This window comes from Bison bison, unplaced genomic scaffold, assembly GCF_000754665.1.
Source record: "Bison bison bison isolate TAMUID 2011002044 unplaced genomic scaffold, Bison_UMD1.0 scf7180017864270, whole genome shotgun sequence".
NCBI classification, from domain to species: domain Eukaryota; kingdom Metazoa; phylum Chordata; class Mammalia; order Artiodactyla; family Bovidae; genus Bison; species Bison bison.
In genome coordinates this window covers 9,300,539-9,316,507 of record NW_011494842.1, presented here as the reverse complement: position 1 = coordinate 9,316,507, position 15,969 = coordinate 9,300,539, and the positions used below count along the sequence as shown (strand labels likewise).

Sequence of the window (15,969 nt, the reverse complement as noted above, 5' to 3'; positions counted from 1 at the left end):
AGCCATGAAATTAAAAGACGCTTACTCCCTGGAAGAAAAGTTATGACCAACCTAGATAGCATATTCAAAAGCAGAGACATTACTTTGCCAACAAAGGTCCGTCTAGTCAAGGCTATGGTTTTTCCAGTAGTCATGTATGGATGTGAGAGTTGGACTGTGAAGAAAGCTGAGTGCCGAAGAATTGATGCTTTTCAAGTGTGGTGTTGGAGAAGACTCTTGAGAGTCCCTTGGACTGCAAGGAGATCCAACCAGTCCATTTTAAAGGAGATCAGTCCTGGGTGTTCTTTGGAAGGAATGATGCTAAAGCTGAAACTCCAGTACTTTGGCCACCTCATGGGAAGAGTGGACTCATTGGAAGACTCTGATGCTGGGAGGGATTGGGGGCAGGAGGAGGAGGGGACGACAGAGGATGAGATGGCTGGATGGCATCACCGACTTGATGGACTTGAGTTTGAGTGAACTCCGGGAATTGGTGATGGACAGGGAGGCCTGGCGTGCTGCAATTCATGGGGTCGCAAAGAGTCGGACACAACTGAGCGACTGAACTGACCTGAAAAATACTTTCCTAGTCACATAAGTTTTCTGTGTGTGTGTGTGCACGTGCTTAGGGTTCTTTACTTCTCATTGTGAAAAATCACATCTGAGGAACTGAAACCCCAGAAGGTAACCATGACAAAAACATGTTAAGTGCTTTTTTTTTCCTTTTTCTAAAAATGGTGACTCAAAGGCAGACTTGTAGACTTGTAGCTCGTAAGGAGACAGAAGCAACATGCAGCCTCTGAAGGGAATTGTTATAATTACTGCCTAAAAAAGTAAAGTTATACAACTATTGTCAAGGACATAAGACAAAGCACTACTTTAAAACTAGGATGACTGAACAGTTGGGTGAAAAACAGCTGAAACAGGAAAGGGAAACGGACTTAAGAATAATCTGAGTTGCGACAAGGATCCATCAGTCCTGGATGCGTCTGTTACCTGAGCATCTTGAATCACAGGGTTTCCTGTTTTACCTTCCACAATGCCTTTGCTGAAATCTCAAATCAGCATTCTTACAGAAGTAACAGTCATCATTTTGTTAGGATTCAAAATTTCATTCCAGAAGCCATCAGGATTGTGAATAAATGCCAGGCCTTTCATTTTACCATCATCAGGTTTCTCTACACACTGGACTCCCAGTTTTTCAAACATTTTACAAGCCCTGTGAACGTCAGGAATAGCAATTTCAATGTGACCAAATCCCTGAGGGCCTGAATCACCACTGTGGTAACTCTGGTCCCAGTGTCTTCAGCGCTCCAATTGTGTGTCAGTTCAAGGGCAGCTTTTCTGGAGATGGCCCATGATGCAGCTTTTATTTTTGGCCACACCATGTAGCATGTGGATCTTCCCCAACCAGGGATCAAACCCATGCCCCCAGCAGTGGAAGTGTGGAATCTTTACCACTGGACCACCAGGGAAGTCCTTTCCCTTATCTTCTGGGTGTCGTTTTTACCTTCCTAAGCCAAGAACAGTGAAAATTTCCTAGTGGGAAAACCTAATTCTGGGAGTAGTCTCATTCTAAGAATTCTAGCACAAAAATCCAATGACTTCTTATGATCCCTGCTGCTGCTGCTGCCAAGTCGCTTCAGTCATGTCCGACTCTGTGCGACCCCAGAGACTGCAGCCCACCAGGCTCCTCTGTCCCCGGGATTCTCCAGGAAGAACACTGGAGTGGGTTGCCATTTCCTTCTCCAATGCAGGAAAGTGAAAAGTGAAAGTGAAGTCGCTCAGTCGTGTCCGACTCTTAGCGACTCCATGGACTGCAGCCTACCAGGCTCCTCCGTCCATGGGATTCTCCAGGCAAGAGTACTGGAGTGGGGTGCCACTGCCTTCTCCATAGGATCCCTAATTCGCAGGAAATCCTCCCTGCTGGGATCTGGGTCGCAGCAGCAGCTGAGGGTGGCCTTGTCGGTGAGGCCGCCGGATGCGGGCTCTGGTTCTGCCGAGGCCGCACTGCTGTATGGAGGTCCAAAGGAATATTGCAGCCACCCACACTCATGCGGCTCCCTAAGTAAGTGTTCTGAAACAAATCCCTCTTGTTTTGAGTATCAGTGAAACAATTCCCTGGGTCTCAATAAAAACTTTCAAACACATGTTCTTGTTATGTAAACTTTTTCAGCGTCACATTTATTCATAGGTTTCCCGGCGTCAAAAGTACCTAGGACGTTCAGTACAGGACTCCCCCTAGAGGACGTTTAGTACAGGACTCCCCCTACAGGACGTTTAGTACAGGACCCGCTCTAGAGAAAGTCAAGTCCCGCTCCGATGTTTGCTTTGTTTCCATGTCGAGGAATTGCGTCCTTTCTCACACCTGCCTGCTCTGGGTGGAACATCTTGAGTTCCCAGGGTACTAAAATCTGGGCACTTTCTGGGGATGATTCAAACTGGCAATTTACTGGATTCTCTGAAAGTGGGGCCTGTGTTTGGGCAATGTTCCACAATCCCACCCTTGAGTTCCCACAGAAGTGGTGGGTGGATGCCATCTGGTTCAAGGGCTTTATTTACTCTTAGTTGGGGTATCCAGGCCTGGAACAGCCCACGGGCTTAGCACTATTTCATTTAACAACTCTGACCTGTCTCCTGCAAAAGTCACTTTCAGGGTGGGAATCTCTCCAAGGTTTTCTTCTATAAGATGAAAGCAAAGGATTGAGACCAGCTGCTCCTCTGGTTTAAGAGTCATCAGCAGGTCCCACCAACTCCTCTGCCAGTTCCCTTTTTATGTATTTAAAGGAACTCTGGTTATTAGTCTTGGAGCTCCCTGCATGGGGCTTCTGAAGATCACTTCTGAGCCATCTGAGGGCTTGTCAGCACCTGCCCTGACATCTCTGTGAGGTCCCGTGCTCTCCTGGACTCCCAGAGATGCTGCTTTTCCCAAAGGGGAATTTTTAGGTTACTCTCTGACTTGCATTAAATAATGTATCTAGGAAATCATTACCTCCATAATAACGGAGGAGGGGGAGGAGGATGTAAACAGCTCCAGTGGCCCACGAGGTCCCTGGCCAGGCCCTGATGGAGCAGCAGGATGCACAGTCCATGCCCAGAGCCCAGCTGCTGGGTCTCCACCATTTGAGTCAACCCTGTACTTGACTCCCCCAGGTGACCTTGGCTTAGTCACTTCATCTCAGGTGTGACTAGGCACACACTGAAGTCATACTCACCATGACTCAGTTTCCCTATTTGTGAAATAGGGGTAGTTATTACAACTTTTCTTGTGGGATGGCTGCAATGAGCTAACACAGAGAAGCACTCAGAATAGCGCCTGCTACATTAAAAGTGCTGTGAAGTCTCTATTATTAGATTGAACCTTATTAAACCGCCAATACTTGACTGTGTGACCTATAGAAAATTTCATAAAATGCAACTGGACATTATCATCATTATTCTATTCAGCCAGCCCAGGCTGAGGGCCAGAATCGCTGAAGGCCCTTCTACCAGGAAAGGGCCTTGGCCCAGCTCTGCCGGAAGCCCCAGTTTCAAGCGGCCCACAGCCCAGAGGACTGGGCCATTCTGCCCCTATGGCCCCTGTGCACAGACACGCTTGAGGTTCCCTTGCTCAGAGGTCTCTGCAAGGAAGCCTCTTGGAGTGATCCTCCTGTGTCCGTTTTCAGTCCTCCACCCCAGGCAGCATGACCCCAGACTACTGCTCGGCCAGGGAGAAGCGGGTGTCCTTCCCTCTGGGGGCTCACCATGGCTGGGTAGGCCAGTGGCGCCCTTTGCCCCTGCACCCTCTGAACACCTCCTCTCCAGCCCCATTTGGTCATCCAGCTTGGTCTTACCCAGGAATAGCCTATCAGGGTTTACTCAGGTAAGTTAAAAGTCACTAAAAGACTTGGGTTCCTGAAGCTATCTTCATTTCACCACTTCCCAGACTCAGAGTACACTGCAGGAACTAATAATATTAGGATTAATAAGCTCACTGCTTTGAAGGCCACAGGCTAAGTATACCATTCTGACAGCTTCAAGTGCAGCAATTTGTATAATCCTCATTACCAGCTCTAGAAGGTAAGTACTCTCATCCCATTTTACAGGTAAGAAAACTTACAGGGCTAAGTTAGTCAGATGAAGGTTGCAGACCTAGAAAAATGGCAGAGCTAGGATTTGACCCCAGGCAGACGTCCCAGAGACTGTGGCTTAACCACTGGACTGTTCTGCGTAGTCCCCAACTTTAGAAAGGGGTGGGGGTTGCTGGTTCCCCTGATATATGCTCCACTGGCTCCCTTTACAGCTGGCTCCCCTTCCCTGCTCTTTAAGGGTGATAAATGCCTGGTCTGCTGAAACTGCCACAAACTCATTTATTTCTGCAGCCACTTCACCTGGTTCTTCTTTGGGCAGTGTGGGCCGTCTTTCTCTGCAGAGGTCACAGGCCCGTATCTCCCAACACCACACAATGTTCTCCTGCCCTTGCTGTGTCTCCTAAGGGACGCCACTGGCCTACCCAAGCACAGCCAGGCGCCCTTCTTCTTTCATTATTCATAGAATTGTAGATCTGTGGAGTTGCGGGGAACTCTGCGATTATTGTTTAATCACCCACTCCGTTTTGTCTCAAGGAAAGAGGGGAGATTCCTCTACTGAGGAGGACCAGCTGAGGTGTTAATGAGTCAACAAAAAGTCCATTGTCATTCTGTGGGTTACTGCAGAAAGGCCTCAGATCCATCAGATAATCGAATGTGCTGCCCAGCACAGAACATCTCCATGTCTAACATAGTTTTAAAGTCGCAGACTATGGTCCTATACTGTCGATGTTGTGAATTGCTACGCACCATTCCAGGAGTCACCTCCACTCCCCCTGAGCTAATCTGGGAAGTGCTTCTATCGCATGTGACAAGGCCCTCTGAGCCTGGCTCATGATAAACCAAACTAGACTGCGGGCTCCCGATAGCTGCGGCACTTCAACCATAGTATCGAAACTGACAGCTCGCCCAGCGGGTGCCCAGCCCAGCCCCTGTTCATCCCTGGTGCCACACATGCTTCTAGCTGGCAGAAGGCTCAGTGCGTTGCCTGATGCCCTGGCACCTACCCGCAGAGGCCCACTCCTCCCTTTCTCTCCCAAAGCCCTTCCTTGGGCAAGTCGGGTCCTGTCTTTCTACCTATTTGCGGGGCAAGTTTCTTGTGCTTTAACCACCTAACACCAATTACAGAGTGGGCCTGCCTGGGGGTCACATGGAGAGGCTGCTGTTCCTGAGAACGCCCACGTATTAGTTAGAACTTAGAAAAATACCCAACCTTCTCTGGCTTTTCCCCCCCTCGCATTTTTAAAAGGAATATATGCCCATTAAAACAAAACACCCCCAAACCCCTCAGTTCAGCAATGTACAAAGCAGAAAAACAAAAGCCCACTGCTGCCACCTCGAGAGATTATGACTGTCAAGTGCCCCCTGGCCCTCCTCTCTGCAGACGGCAGAGCCCAGCAGCCTCTCCCCTCAGTCCCCACGCCCTGTCCCCCGCTCCTGGGCCCCCGCAGCAGCTGGCGGGCTTCCACCACCTCTTCGGTCTTCCTCGCATCCCTACCTCGGGCTCCAGGACACTACACTCCCACTGATCACCCCATCTCTCTCCTTGCCCGACCACCTCTCCTACTTGACCTCCCATGGTGGGCAGGGGGGGCGGCACCAGGGCTCAGGCCTGGCTCTCGTGTCTCCTCTGTTCACTCCCACCTCCTTTGGATTTCATTCAGGGACCCGGCTTCAAGGACCATCTAGCCAGAGGCTCCTAAACATACATGTCCAGTCCGGACTCCTGTCTCTTTCAAGCCCAGACTCACAGGATTTATCTCCCTACTCTATCTCTCCATTTGGATGTCTAACGGTGTTTAAAATTCATCATGCCCCCAAACGAACTCCTGATCTTCCTCCACAAACCGGTTCCTCCTATAGCCTTCTTGCAAACTGTGGAATCACCCTGACTCATCCCTTTTGGTATACTCTATATCTGATTTCTCAGAAATTCCTGTTGGCTCTGCTTACAAAGTGCATCCAAGACCTGGCCACTTGTCACATCTCCACTCCCCCATCCAGGGCCAGGCCACCCTTGTGTAGCCTCCGGGGTGGGCCCCAGCATCCACTGGCCCCACCTCAAGTCCACACTAGTGGGGTCCCCTGAAACTGTAAGTCAGATGATGCCCCTCTTCTGCACAAGACCCTCTCCTGGATCCTCTTCCACTCGGAGTAAAAGCCAAAGTCCTGACTCTGGCTACAAGCTGCCATGACCTGAGTCTCCTGTGACTTCTCGGGCCTCTTTCTAACTCTTTCCTTGGGCCACTCTGCTCCAGGCAACACTGACCACCGTCATGGTTCCACAGATAGCTCAGGCACACTGCAACCTTACTGCCTCTGCATGGCTGCTCCTGCTGCCTGGACGCTCTCCCCTCGGATCCCCAGATGTCCACGTGGCTCCCTCACCTTCTCCCAGCCTTTGCTCATGTCACCTTCTCAGTGAGCCTATCCTGACTACTTTATTTGAAACTGCAACCTGTCCCTTCCCTACCACCTAGTAATCCTTTTATCCTTTAAAAAAAAAAAAAAGTATCCACCTTAAAAAAAAATTATCATCCTCTAATATTCTTTTTAATTTACACTGCTTTTGTTTACTATGTCTCTCCCCAACTAGAACGTAAGCTCTACAAGAACAGAGCTCTCTATTCTACTTTCTATATGTCTTACTCCCTCAGTGGCGCTGAGCCCACTGCAGGCATTCAATAAATGCTTGTCAGCGAATGACAGGAAGGCCTCTTAGACCTGCCCAGGTGCTCTGCAGCCCTTCCGGTGCTAAGACCCTTTCACACTGAAGAACTCTGGGCCCCCAGAGCTTCCTGCTACCTGGGAGGGGCACCCTCTTCTGAACATCCCCTCACCTTTGCTCTTCCCAGCCAGGTACCTGCTGGGGCACCTTCTCCTTGCACAGCCCCATGAGTGGGATAATGCCCACTCTGATGCTCATCCCCAGCACAGGCTGAGCTCAGGCCTCTCACCTGAAAGTCCTCCTCATCCAGGATCTCTTTCCTCCACTTGATCAAGAAAGCTGCACACACGTAGAGATGAAAGTGGGAGAACCCTTCTGGTTCAGACTGGGAAGGGGGTAAAAAACCAGAAAGAGTTAGGTCTCCAAGCCCTGATGAGAAGGTGGCTCCAGCCCTCTCAGACCCATCCTTCTGCGCGGGGGGCAAGCAGAGCAGCACCCTCTCCATGGCTGGGTGCACAGAGGCCCTGCCCTCGAGGACAAGGCAGACACAGAGGCAGAAAGGAGGTGGGGAGGACTTCCGAGTGGGTGCAGCAGGCAGGGAGCCGGGTGCCTCAGGGACAGCCTGGCATGTGTTTGTTGAGGGGGAGGTCTTCCCATACCTGGTACGTGTCCCACAGGCGGATGGTGCAGCGCAGGGGAAGCTCTCGCATCAGCAGGTTGTTCATCCAACGGAAGGCAAACTGTAGGTATTCCACCTCGTACCTCCTGAAGTGATTATGTACCTGCTCTAAAACAGAAAGGGTCATTGGCCCCCTGAGCACAACCTAGGGGATCGGACCCTAACTCACATAAACCAAAAAGGCAGCTTCTGTTTCCTTTTTTAATTTGTTTATATAGCTGTGTTGGATCTTCACTGCATCATGTGGGATCTTTCGTCGTGGCGCTTAGGCTTGGTTGCTCTGTGGCATGAGGGATCTTAGTTCCCTGACCAGGGATTGAACCCATGTCCCTTGCATTCCAAGGCACATTCTTAACCGTTGGACCACCAGGGAAGTCCCAGTTTCCATTTCTTTTCAGCTCCTCCCCCTGGGGAAGCCAAACCCACACCTGACTGTCCGGTGTTGGATCCCACCACCTCACAGCACCGCTGCTTGGTTAGCTCAGCCCTGCACGTAGGAGAACTATTTGGACATCCCACAGCGACGTTCTGGGGGCCTTTCTTCCTTTGCAGGGCTGCTCGAGCCATCAAGTGAGGGAGACATAAGGCTCACTTGGCTGCCTGACCTTGTTACACATCACAGAAGGAGATGCAATGGAAAAGAACTGTGTGGGTCACCTTGGCCATCCTCCCACCGGTGAGGATTCCTCTTCAGCATCTCTGACAGATGGCAGCCAGCAGGGACTTAAACAGCCGGGGAAAGAGGTTCACCGACTCCACTCAAGGGCAGCCTCTCCCACTGATTAAGTGATTCACCGGAAAGTGCTTCACCACATTCAACAGACACCAGCTCCCCCCGCAACTCCCACCCCATGGTGTGGGCGTGGTGTTCTGGAGCAACCCAAACACACCTGCCCCCTGTTCCATATGGCAGCCCTTCAGATACTGCTTGATAGGATTTGTTTGTTTTTTTTTTTAATCACTATCCTCCTCAATTTCCTAATCTATAAATGGGGATATTTATTCAAACCTCAGTCAGTCTGGGGGCGAATATAATGAGAAAATAAAAGTGTCTACAACAGCACCCTCATGTGGAAAATATTACAGCTTTTGAGACAGTAACTATCAATAATGGTTATATCTAGGGAGCAGAATTTAAAGAAGGGGAAGGATTTTTACTTTTGGGGTTTTTTTGGAATTGTCTAAATTTTTGCAGTGAGTATTACTTCTATAATTCAAAGCACTAAGACATATACATTTAAAAATACACTATATCCTAACATACTATGCCTTTTTTTTAATCAGATATTTTTGATGGCAGAAGAGGGGGAAAAAAGGCCAGACCAGACAGTGGAAACAACTACAGCACAGGCCCTCTGGAAGCCAGCCCCTGTCAGACAGCTCAGCACTCGCCCCATCCCAGGAGCCAAGCGAGGGAGACAGGAGCGCGGGGTGTGGGCCCGGCATGGCGCTGACCGCTGGGCCAGGCAATGAGGCAGAGAGCTAAAAGCATCCCACATGCAATGCATGGGGAAACAGCAGCAAATAATCAAATAAACTCCAGGGACTGAAACCCTAAGTTGTAAAAGGGAGCTGGAGTGAGTGGAACAAATCAGGGAAGGTTTTCAAGGGAAAAGAATCTGGGAAAGGAGAAAGATATGCAATCTCCATATGAGGGACGGGGGGAGGGAGGGACGAGGAATGCGCTGGTGAAGCAGGAAAATCCATGATGGAAAACCAGTTAATGGGACTGATTAGTTGTGTCGCAACTGATAGAATTAACTGGTGCTGGACATTCCACTTAACAGAAGACCTTGCTGTTAGACCTGTGCACGATCTGCATGAAACTTAATCTCAGCTTCTCTCCCTGGGCCTCAGGTTCCTCATTAGTCAACAGCAGGGCTTCCTGACTTGCCTTCAGTTCTAACACTCCAGGATCCCGTGGTGGGGCCAAAGACTTACTGCAGGGCTCCTGTTCCTCAAAGACATTCTGCTTCAGGAAGCTACAACTCCTGCTCCCCACCCAGACGGGTCACAGGGAGCTATGGGATGTCCTGCTGGGGTATCAGGCATACCTGAGGACCCTGCATCGAGCCCAGAAATCCTGAGTCACATCACAGCGGGAAGGACACAGTCAGACTACAGACTTGATGCTAAAAGCAACAGAGAACACAGGTGGGTTCGGGGCAGAAGCGGGATGTGACCAGAACAGAGCTCTGGAAAGACGGAGGTGTGTGACAGATGTGTGCAAGAGAGACGAGGATGGAGGAGGCGAGTGCTTCTAGGAGGAAGCTGCAGAAACTCAAGCATGGCTGGACCAGAGCTGTGGCTAGGGCCATGAAGAACAAAAGGGTGAATTTGAGGAGAGATGCTGAAGGAGGATTGGCAGAACCTGGTGACCGGAAACAAAGGCAAGAAAAGAATGTGACCTAACAGCAGAGTTCTCGCCTCACCTTCCCGGTGAGATGTGGAAGGATGTCAGCATTGCCAACAGAACCGAATGAACTGGAAGGGGTCACGGCCAGGACAGGGGCTGAGGAGACACCCCCCACCCACCCCGCACCAGCATAATCACACTCTGTGTGATTCACACTTGTGTCAGAATCACACTGCTAGAGAGTTCTTCCTCTGAACCTACCATCGATCCGACTGACAAGCTCTTCCAGCGCCTTGACCTTCTTCTGGATCCCTGGTTGTGCAAAGGTGTAGTTATCCTGCAAACGACACAGAACTCAGGCCGAGCAGGGAATGTCACACCATCGGGCCACCCCTCCCCCATGGTCACTGAAACATGTTTCAAAGCAGAAGGTGTTTCTCCAGAGCTGCTGCCAGTGTTGTGAGGAACAAAGGAATCTCAGAGAACAGCAGAGTGTGGGGGAACGGCATGTGCTTTGGAGGCAAACTGCATGGCTGGGAGCACAGCAGAATGGGGGGACAGGGCCTAATGAGAAAGGCAGAGCAACATGGGGACTCCCCTAGACTCCAGGGGACATTAGACCATTGCCTGTTTTTTTTTTTTTTTTGCTGCACAGCACAACTTTCGGGATTTAGTTCCCCAACTAGGGATCAAACCCGTGTCCTCAGGAGTGAAAACACAGAGTCCTAACCACTGGGCTGCCAGGGAAGTCGTCTAGGATCACTGCCTTTTGAAAGCTGTAAAACTAACGAATGAAGTAAAGATGGATGGACCGAAAGGGGGGGAGCCATGCTGGGGCCGGAGTTCGGAGGCTGTCTGATCCAGAAAAGCAACAAGCAACCCAAAGGGAGCCCCAAGCAAGGCATCCCGAAAGGGCAGAGTCGCTCACCTGGATCCCGTCCAGCAGCTTGCTCATGCACCAAAAGCTGTCGGCTTCTATGCTTCGCAGCATGTCCTGAGACAAATTGGTCACATCAAAGTTCTCCACATCCTCTTCTGTAAAACAAAAGGTGAAGAAAGTCCAGAGGTTTTCTCTAAAAAAATGGATAGAGAAAGACAGAGTCTAGTATCTTCAACGGGGTCCTTAAGGCCCAGAGGGAGCCAGGCTCATGTGAGGCCAAGGAACAGAGGCCTGCCCACCACCGTCCCCTTGCCAGGTAGGCAGGAGTGTCCCAGGAAGGCACTCGAGAATCTCATGACAACACTGAACAGGCCATTTCTCACACCGGGTTGGCTGGGTCCAACACATCTTTCTCTTCCACTGCATTTTTCATTTAGTTTGAGGAAAAAAAAAAAACAAAAAAACTTCAGGCTTCATGTTCAATGAGCTATATCCAGCCCCCTGGAGGCAGTCTGGAAAAATTCTTTCATTTCAGAAATTCAGTAAACTAACACACTCACTCTTACAGGCAGTGAGAACAACTGGGATCAGGGAACCCCGACAGGTCCTTTTAAAGACAGAATCCCCCCGTTCTGACCAGGCAGACCCAGGGCCTCAAGCCTCAGAAGTGAGGATGAGTTGTGTGAAGGAAGATGGCCCAAACCCATGAAAGCTTCCAGGATTTCATCTCAACCAAGCTGGCAGTTATCAAGCTGGGTTCTGCAAAAACCTCCATCCTATAGGATACTCAAGTAAAAAAGGTTCCATGGACAAACACAGCAGAGAAACGCTGCATTATATATCCTCATCTTGGAGACTCATAAAAGGATTCGAGAAGTTATTAGGAATTCTGCATTAAGAAAATCTCCTTCATCTGGCTTACTCAGCACTCCCCCAGTTTCTTTAGCCTTGGCACCTCTTTTAAAGAGGCCTGCCTATGAGCGAGTCTTGGAAACCCCACACTAAGTGACAAGAGTGAGAGGTTGTCCAACTGGTCTGAGATGCAAGAAGGAAGAACACAGGAGTCTTCTAGAAGAAGGAATGTGTGATGTTCCCTTCCTGCGGGAGACAAGGTGGACAAGACAGGCCACTTCAAGCCACAGGCCCCTTGCATGCCCATCAGAGGCCACACACGGAGACGTTCAGGCCCTTGCGCTCTGTGTCAAAGGCAGCCTCTCTCCTTGGAGCCCTGTTGAAAACAGCATGTTCACTGCAGACCCTGGTGCCGCAGAGACACAGGTATATGACAGAATGTATTTAGAATCCAGACCTTTCCTTTATGAGAATTATCACTCTATCGAGACTTACAACTGGACCTTCTCAGGATGTTGTGGAACAACTCTCCAATTCTCATCCTATATAACAGTGTTTTTCTAATGGACCTCAAGGGCTGTAAAAACGCTTTTGGGGAGGGCGGGGTGCTTTGTCAGAAAAAGTATGAGCCTGGCAACAGTGTAAAAACTCCACAATTAATACAAGTAAAGCATCGACAGCAGACCCTGGCACACGGTAGGCATGATATAGTTAATTTTAGATGAGGTTTATTAGGAATTTGTAATGACATGGGGAAGCATGTCACAGCGTTGAGGGAAAGGAGTAAAGTACAAAGTTATTTATGGTTTATTCTCAACTACTGTACATACAATATTTATGTGTTTGTATAAGCACAGAGGAAAAACAAAATATATCACAAGGGTTTACAGTGCTTATTCCCAAGGTAGTAGGGATAAAGAATTTTTATTTTCTTTAAGCCTTACTATTCAAAATTTCTACAGTAAATATAACTTTTGGTCAAGAAAAAATGCACATGATTCTAGCAAAAAGGAGCTACCATGGACTACACCTGCCTTTTACTACCAAAAGAGAACAAGATTTTGTAAAACACTAAGCCTGCAGAAATGAAGACTTCAGATAATATATAAAGGTCTATTTGAGAAACCACACAAAAAAATCCTTCCACGAAACACCACCTTTCTTTTTTTCTAACTTAACCATTTATGTAGTGAGTGTTTTGCCAGAGTGGGGGGTGACCAGATGTATACTATTAATTTAATCAAGTGATACTGGGCTCCAAGACCCAGCTCAGAATCTTCCTTTTTCTTTTTGCTTCATCTCACATTCTAAGATCCTTCTGTGTTGCTGTTCAGACCTCCAGTTCACTGACCCACACAGGCCATCACCTCTTTACCTATGTGTTCCCCACCAAGAATGGATACCCAGGGGCCCCCGACACCCACTACCACAAATAATGGCTGGAGGAACCACACGAGAACTGCTGTGGGTCAAAGGACCTAACCATGGGTACCAGCAGACCACTCTCCAGGAGCAGACTCCCAGCAGTGCGCTAGGGAACCACGTGGACTCTCCCCTTTAGTGAGTGTGGCGGATCACACTAACCAGCCTGGGCAGTAGCTTCCCTTCCTCTGAAAGAAGAAAAAAAATGAAGCCCATAAGAAAGGCTCAAGATAAAAGCTCTCCCACTATTTGTACGTGTTTCACAAATGAAGATCCTGAGCTCCACGATAATCTGAAGGGTCTTGTCCTACCTGGGCATTTCGGAACACTGCAGCAGAAACGTCACTGGAAATGGGAACCACGCACAGCAGAGTAACTGGGAGAGAGCGCCAGGCTCCCTGAGTACGATGGGGAACAGGCTGCCACATGAGCCCCGGTGACCTGTGGCCTTTTTGTCAGAACAGTCAGCGGTCAGGAGCATAGACTCTGAAGCCAGATTGTGCAGCTAAAATCCTGGCCCTGTCATAAGCTCTGTGACTCTGGGCAAATGACTTTGCTTCCTGAGCCTCAACGCCTCCTCTCTGAAGGAGGTAACATCCTACCACCAGTGGGGCACATTGTAAGGATTAAACAAGTCAATACATGAAAAGTACGAACAGTGCCTGGGATAAAATAAGCATTACACAAATGTTAAGTATTACTGTTATTAAAGCCTCTGTTATTTTAGATCTCTGCTATTTGCAGCCAAACCTAACCTAATTCCAAACGTACCTTAAAAATAAAAGACAAATTTCAAAGCTTTCCATTTCTACCTCTGGCTCGTAAGGAAGAAAATCGAAAAACATGAGGTTCAAGTTGATAAGAACCTGCTCTCAGTAACTGTGCCGTTCCCAACCTTAGCTGTCCTCGGGAGAAGGGGGTCAACAGAGGACGCTGAACCCTCTCTTGGGGCCTTGCGAACTGGGAGTTGTCCTTTGCCCATGTTCTGCCCTCATGCCCCGCCTGCCTGTTAGCTCTTGGCTTTCACAGACAGCAGGGGAGCTCACCAGCACTTCAGAGAGTGGGAGGAGGGTTTAGTTCTAGTGTTCTGCCTGCTGGGACGATAAAATTCACACATTCAGTCAAAAACTGTGAGCTAAGTGCACCAGCAAAAAGCAGCAGAGAAAGGGAGGCCCACATGCTCTCGGGAAGGGCTTCATTCAGCATCAACAGTCTGTTCAGAAGGATCGTTAAACATCCCACTTGAGAAAACTCAACATATAATTGAAGCTGGAATGGGAAGCCATGCCAGCAATGCCGTCTCAGATGAGGGCAGCGTCTCTGGTTGTCATTATGGAGCATTCAGCAGCCAGGACTCGGACTGGAGGGAATGAGATTTTTAAGGGATATTTTACGGCTGTTTTAAGCGGCAAAGCATCCAAAAAGAGGAAACCCAACAGCTCTTTATAAAAATCGAATTGCCCACTCTAGGCTTGACAAGAACATGCTGTCAAGCCCAGCGTTATTACCCGATAAATGTACCTGAGTGGTGGCCCCAGTCAAGTGTTCATTTTTCTCAGAACTCCAGATCTCAGGCCTAAAACTAGCCTCACCTGTGCCTCAAACACTCCCCAACAGCTTCCGGAAGAACTGGTTTTACTAAAACTGGAAAGAGTAACTTGTCCACTCAGTGCTCGAGGCATTTCCCAGAAAGCATCTGTGATCACAGGGCAACTGCTAGATTTTGTGATCTGTTGGGTAGCAATCAACCAGCCCAACCCACAGACACAAGAAGATTCAAGGCACCAGACTACAGACAGCCCTTCTATTTTCCAAAGCCTCTGGCTTATCTGATTCCTGTCTGTTTTTTTTAACTGGACTTATGAGAAGAGCTTACATAATATTTTCTGACCACAAAAGTAAACTGCTTGAGAAAAGGAAAAAAATAAATCTTTTCAGCCATACATCTAAAGAACCTCATAAAACAGGAATTAAATCTTTCATCCAGAAAAACACAGTTTTAAGAAGAGTTCCAAGGAATTCATCCGATCACCTGAATGTAATAATTTTAAAGGGGTTCAGTGCTATAGAAACTTGTTGGGTATTACTCATCTGGCATTTTTCAGGCAAGTATCTGTGACAAGGCCACCAGAGCCAAGTATGGACAAGGCGGAGGGACCCCTCGGTTAAACCCAGCAAAGTCAAACCACTTGACAAAGAAAGGACAGTGAGGAGAGGGAAGAGGTTTCTACAGAGCAGAAACCCACAGGAGCAGGTGGGTCTGTTTCAGGAGAACCCTGTTTCAGACTGTGAGAGGAGAAACGCTATTTCTAAGACAGAGAAGCAGCTGACGACAGAGCCCTCCCCAACACAGTGCCGGTCAATTAACGCAGAACCATCTCTGGCCATCCACTGCTCAGCATGGGGCACCTGGCTAAAACGAATTTTAAAAACCAACACACCACCAAACCGACTCTACTTTTCTGAGGTTCTTGTATTACTTCTACTTTTATTTAATGAACACTAATGGCTGCTGCTTATTTAACTTATATGCAAAGTACATTATGAGAAACGCTGGGCTGGAAGAAGCACAAGCTGGAATCAAGATTGCCGGGAGAAATATCAATAACCTCAGATATGCAGATGACATCACCCTTATGGCAGAAAGTGAAGAGAAGAGGAGAGCGAAAAAGTTGGCTTAAAGCTCAACATTCAGAAAACAAACATCATGGCATCTGGTCCCATCACTTCATGGCAAATAGATGGGGAAACAGTGGAAAGTGTCAGACTTTATTTTTTTGGGCTCCAAAATCACTGCAGATGGTGACTGCAAGCATGAAATTAAAAGACGCTTATTCCTTGGAAGGAAAGTTATGACCAATCTAGATAGCATATTCAAAAGCAGAGACATTACTTTGCCAACAAAGGTCCGTCTAGTCAAGGCTATGGTTTTTCCAGTAGTCATGTATGGATGTTTGAATTGGACTGTGAAGAAGGCTGAGTGCCGAAGAATTGATGCTTTTGAAGTGTGGTGTTGGAGAAGACTCTTGAGAGTCCCTTGGACTGCAAGGAGATCCAACCCTGTCT

The 15,969-nt window shown here is 48.6% G+C and overlaps 1 protein-coding gene across 3 annotated transcripts in view; it reads right to left on the bottom strand.

The window, feature by feature from the left end:
* The window catches only part of TBC1D22B (TBC1 domain family, member 22B), a 77,565-nt gene that overhangs the window by 11,120 nt on the left and 50,476 nt on the right, over positions 1 to 15,969 (bottom strand). For all 3 annotated transcript variants that reach the window (XR_826012.1, XM_010848684.1, XM_010848683.1), the window contains 4 exons: positions 10,678 to 10,784; positions 10,011 to 10,086; positions 7,374 to 7,501; positions 7,004 to 7,099 (listed from right to left, as the gene is read on the bottom strand). Coding sequence is in view for 2 of the 3 variants with exons in the window: in XM_010848684.1 (XP_010846986.1) it covers positions 7,004 to 7,099; positions 7,374 to 7,501; positions 10,011 to 10,086; positions 10,678 to 10,784 (407 nt within the window). In the remaining variant the exon portion in view is untranslated. The remainder of the gene's footprint in view (positions 1 to 7,003; positions 7,100 to 7,373; positions 7,502 to 10,010; positions 10,087 to 10,677; positions 10,785 to 15,969) is intronic.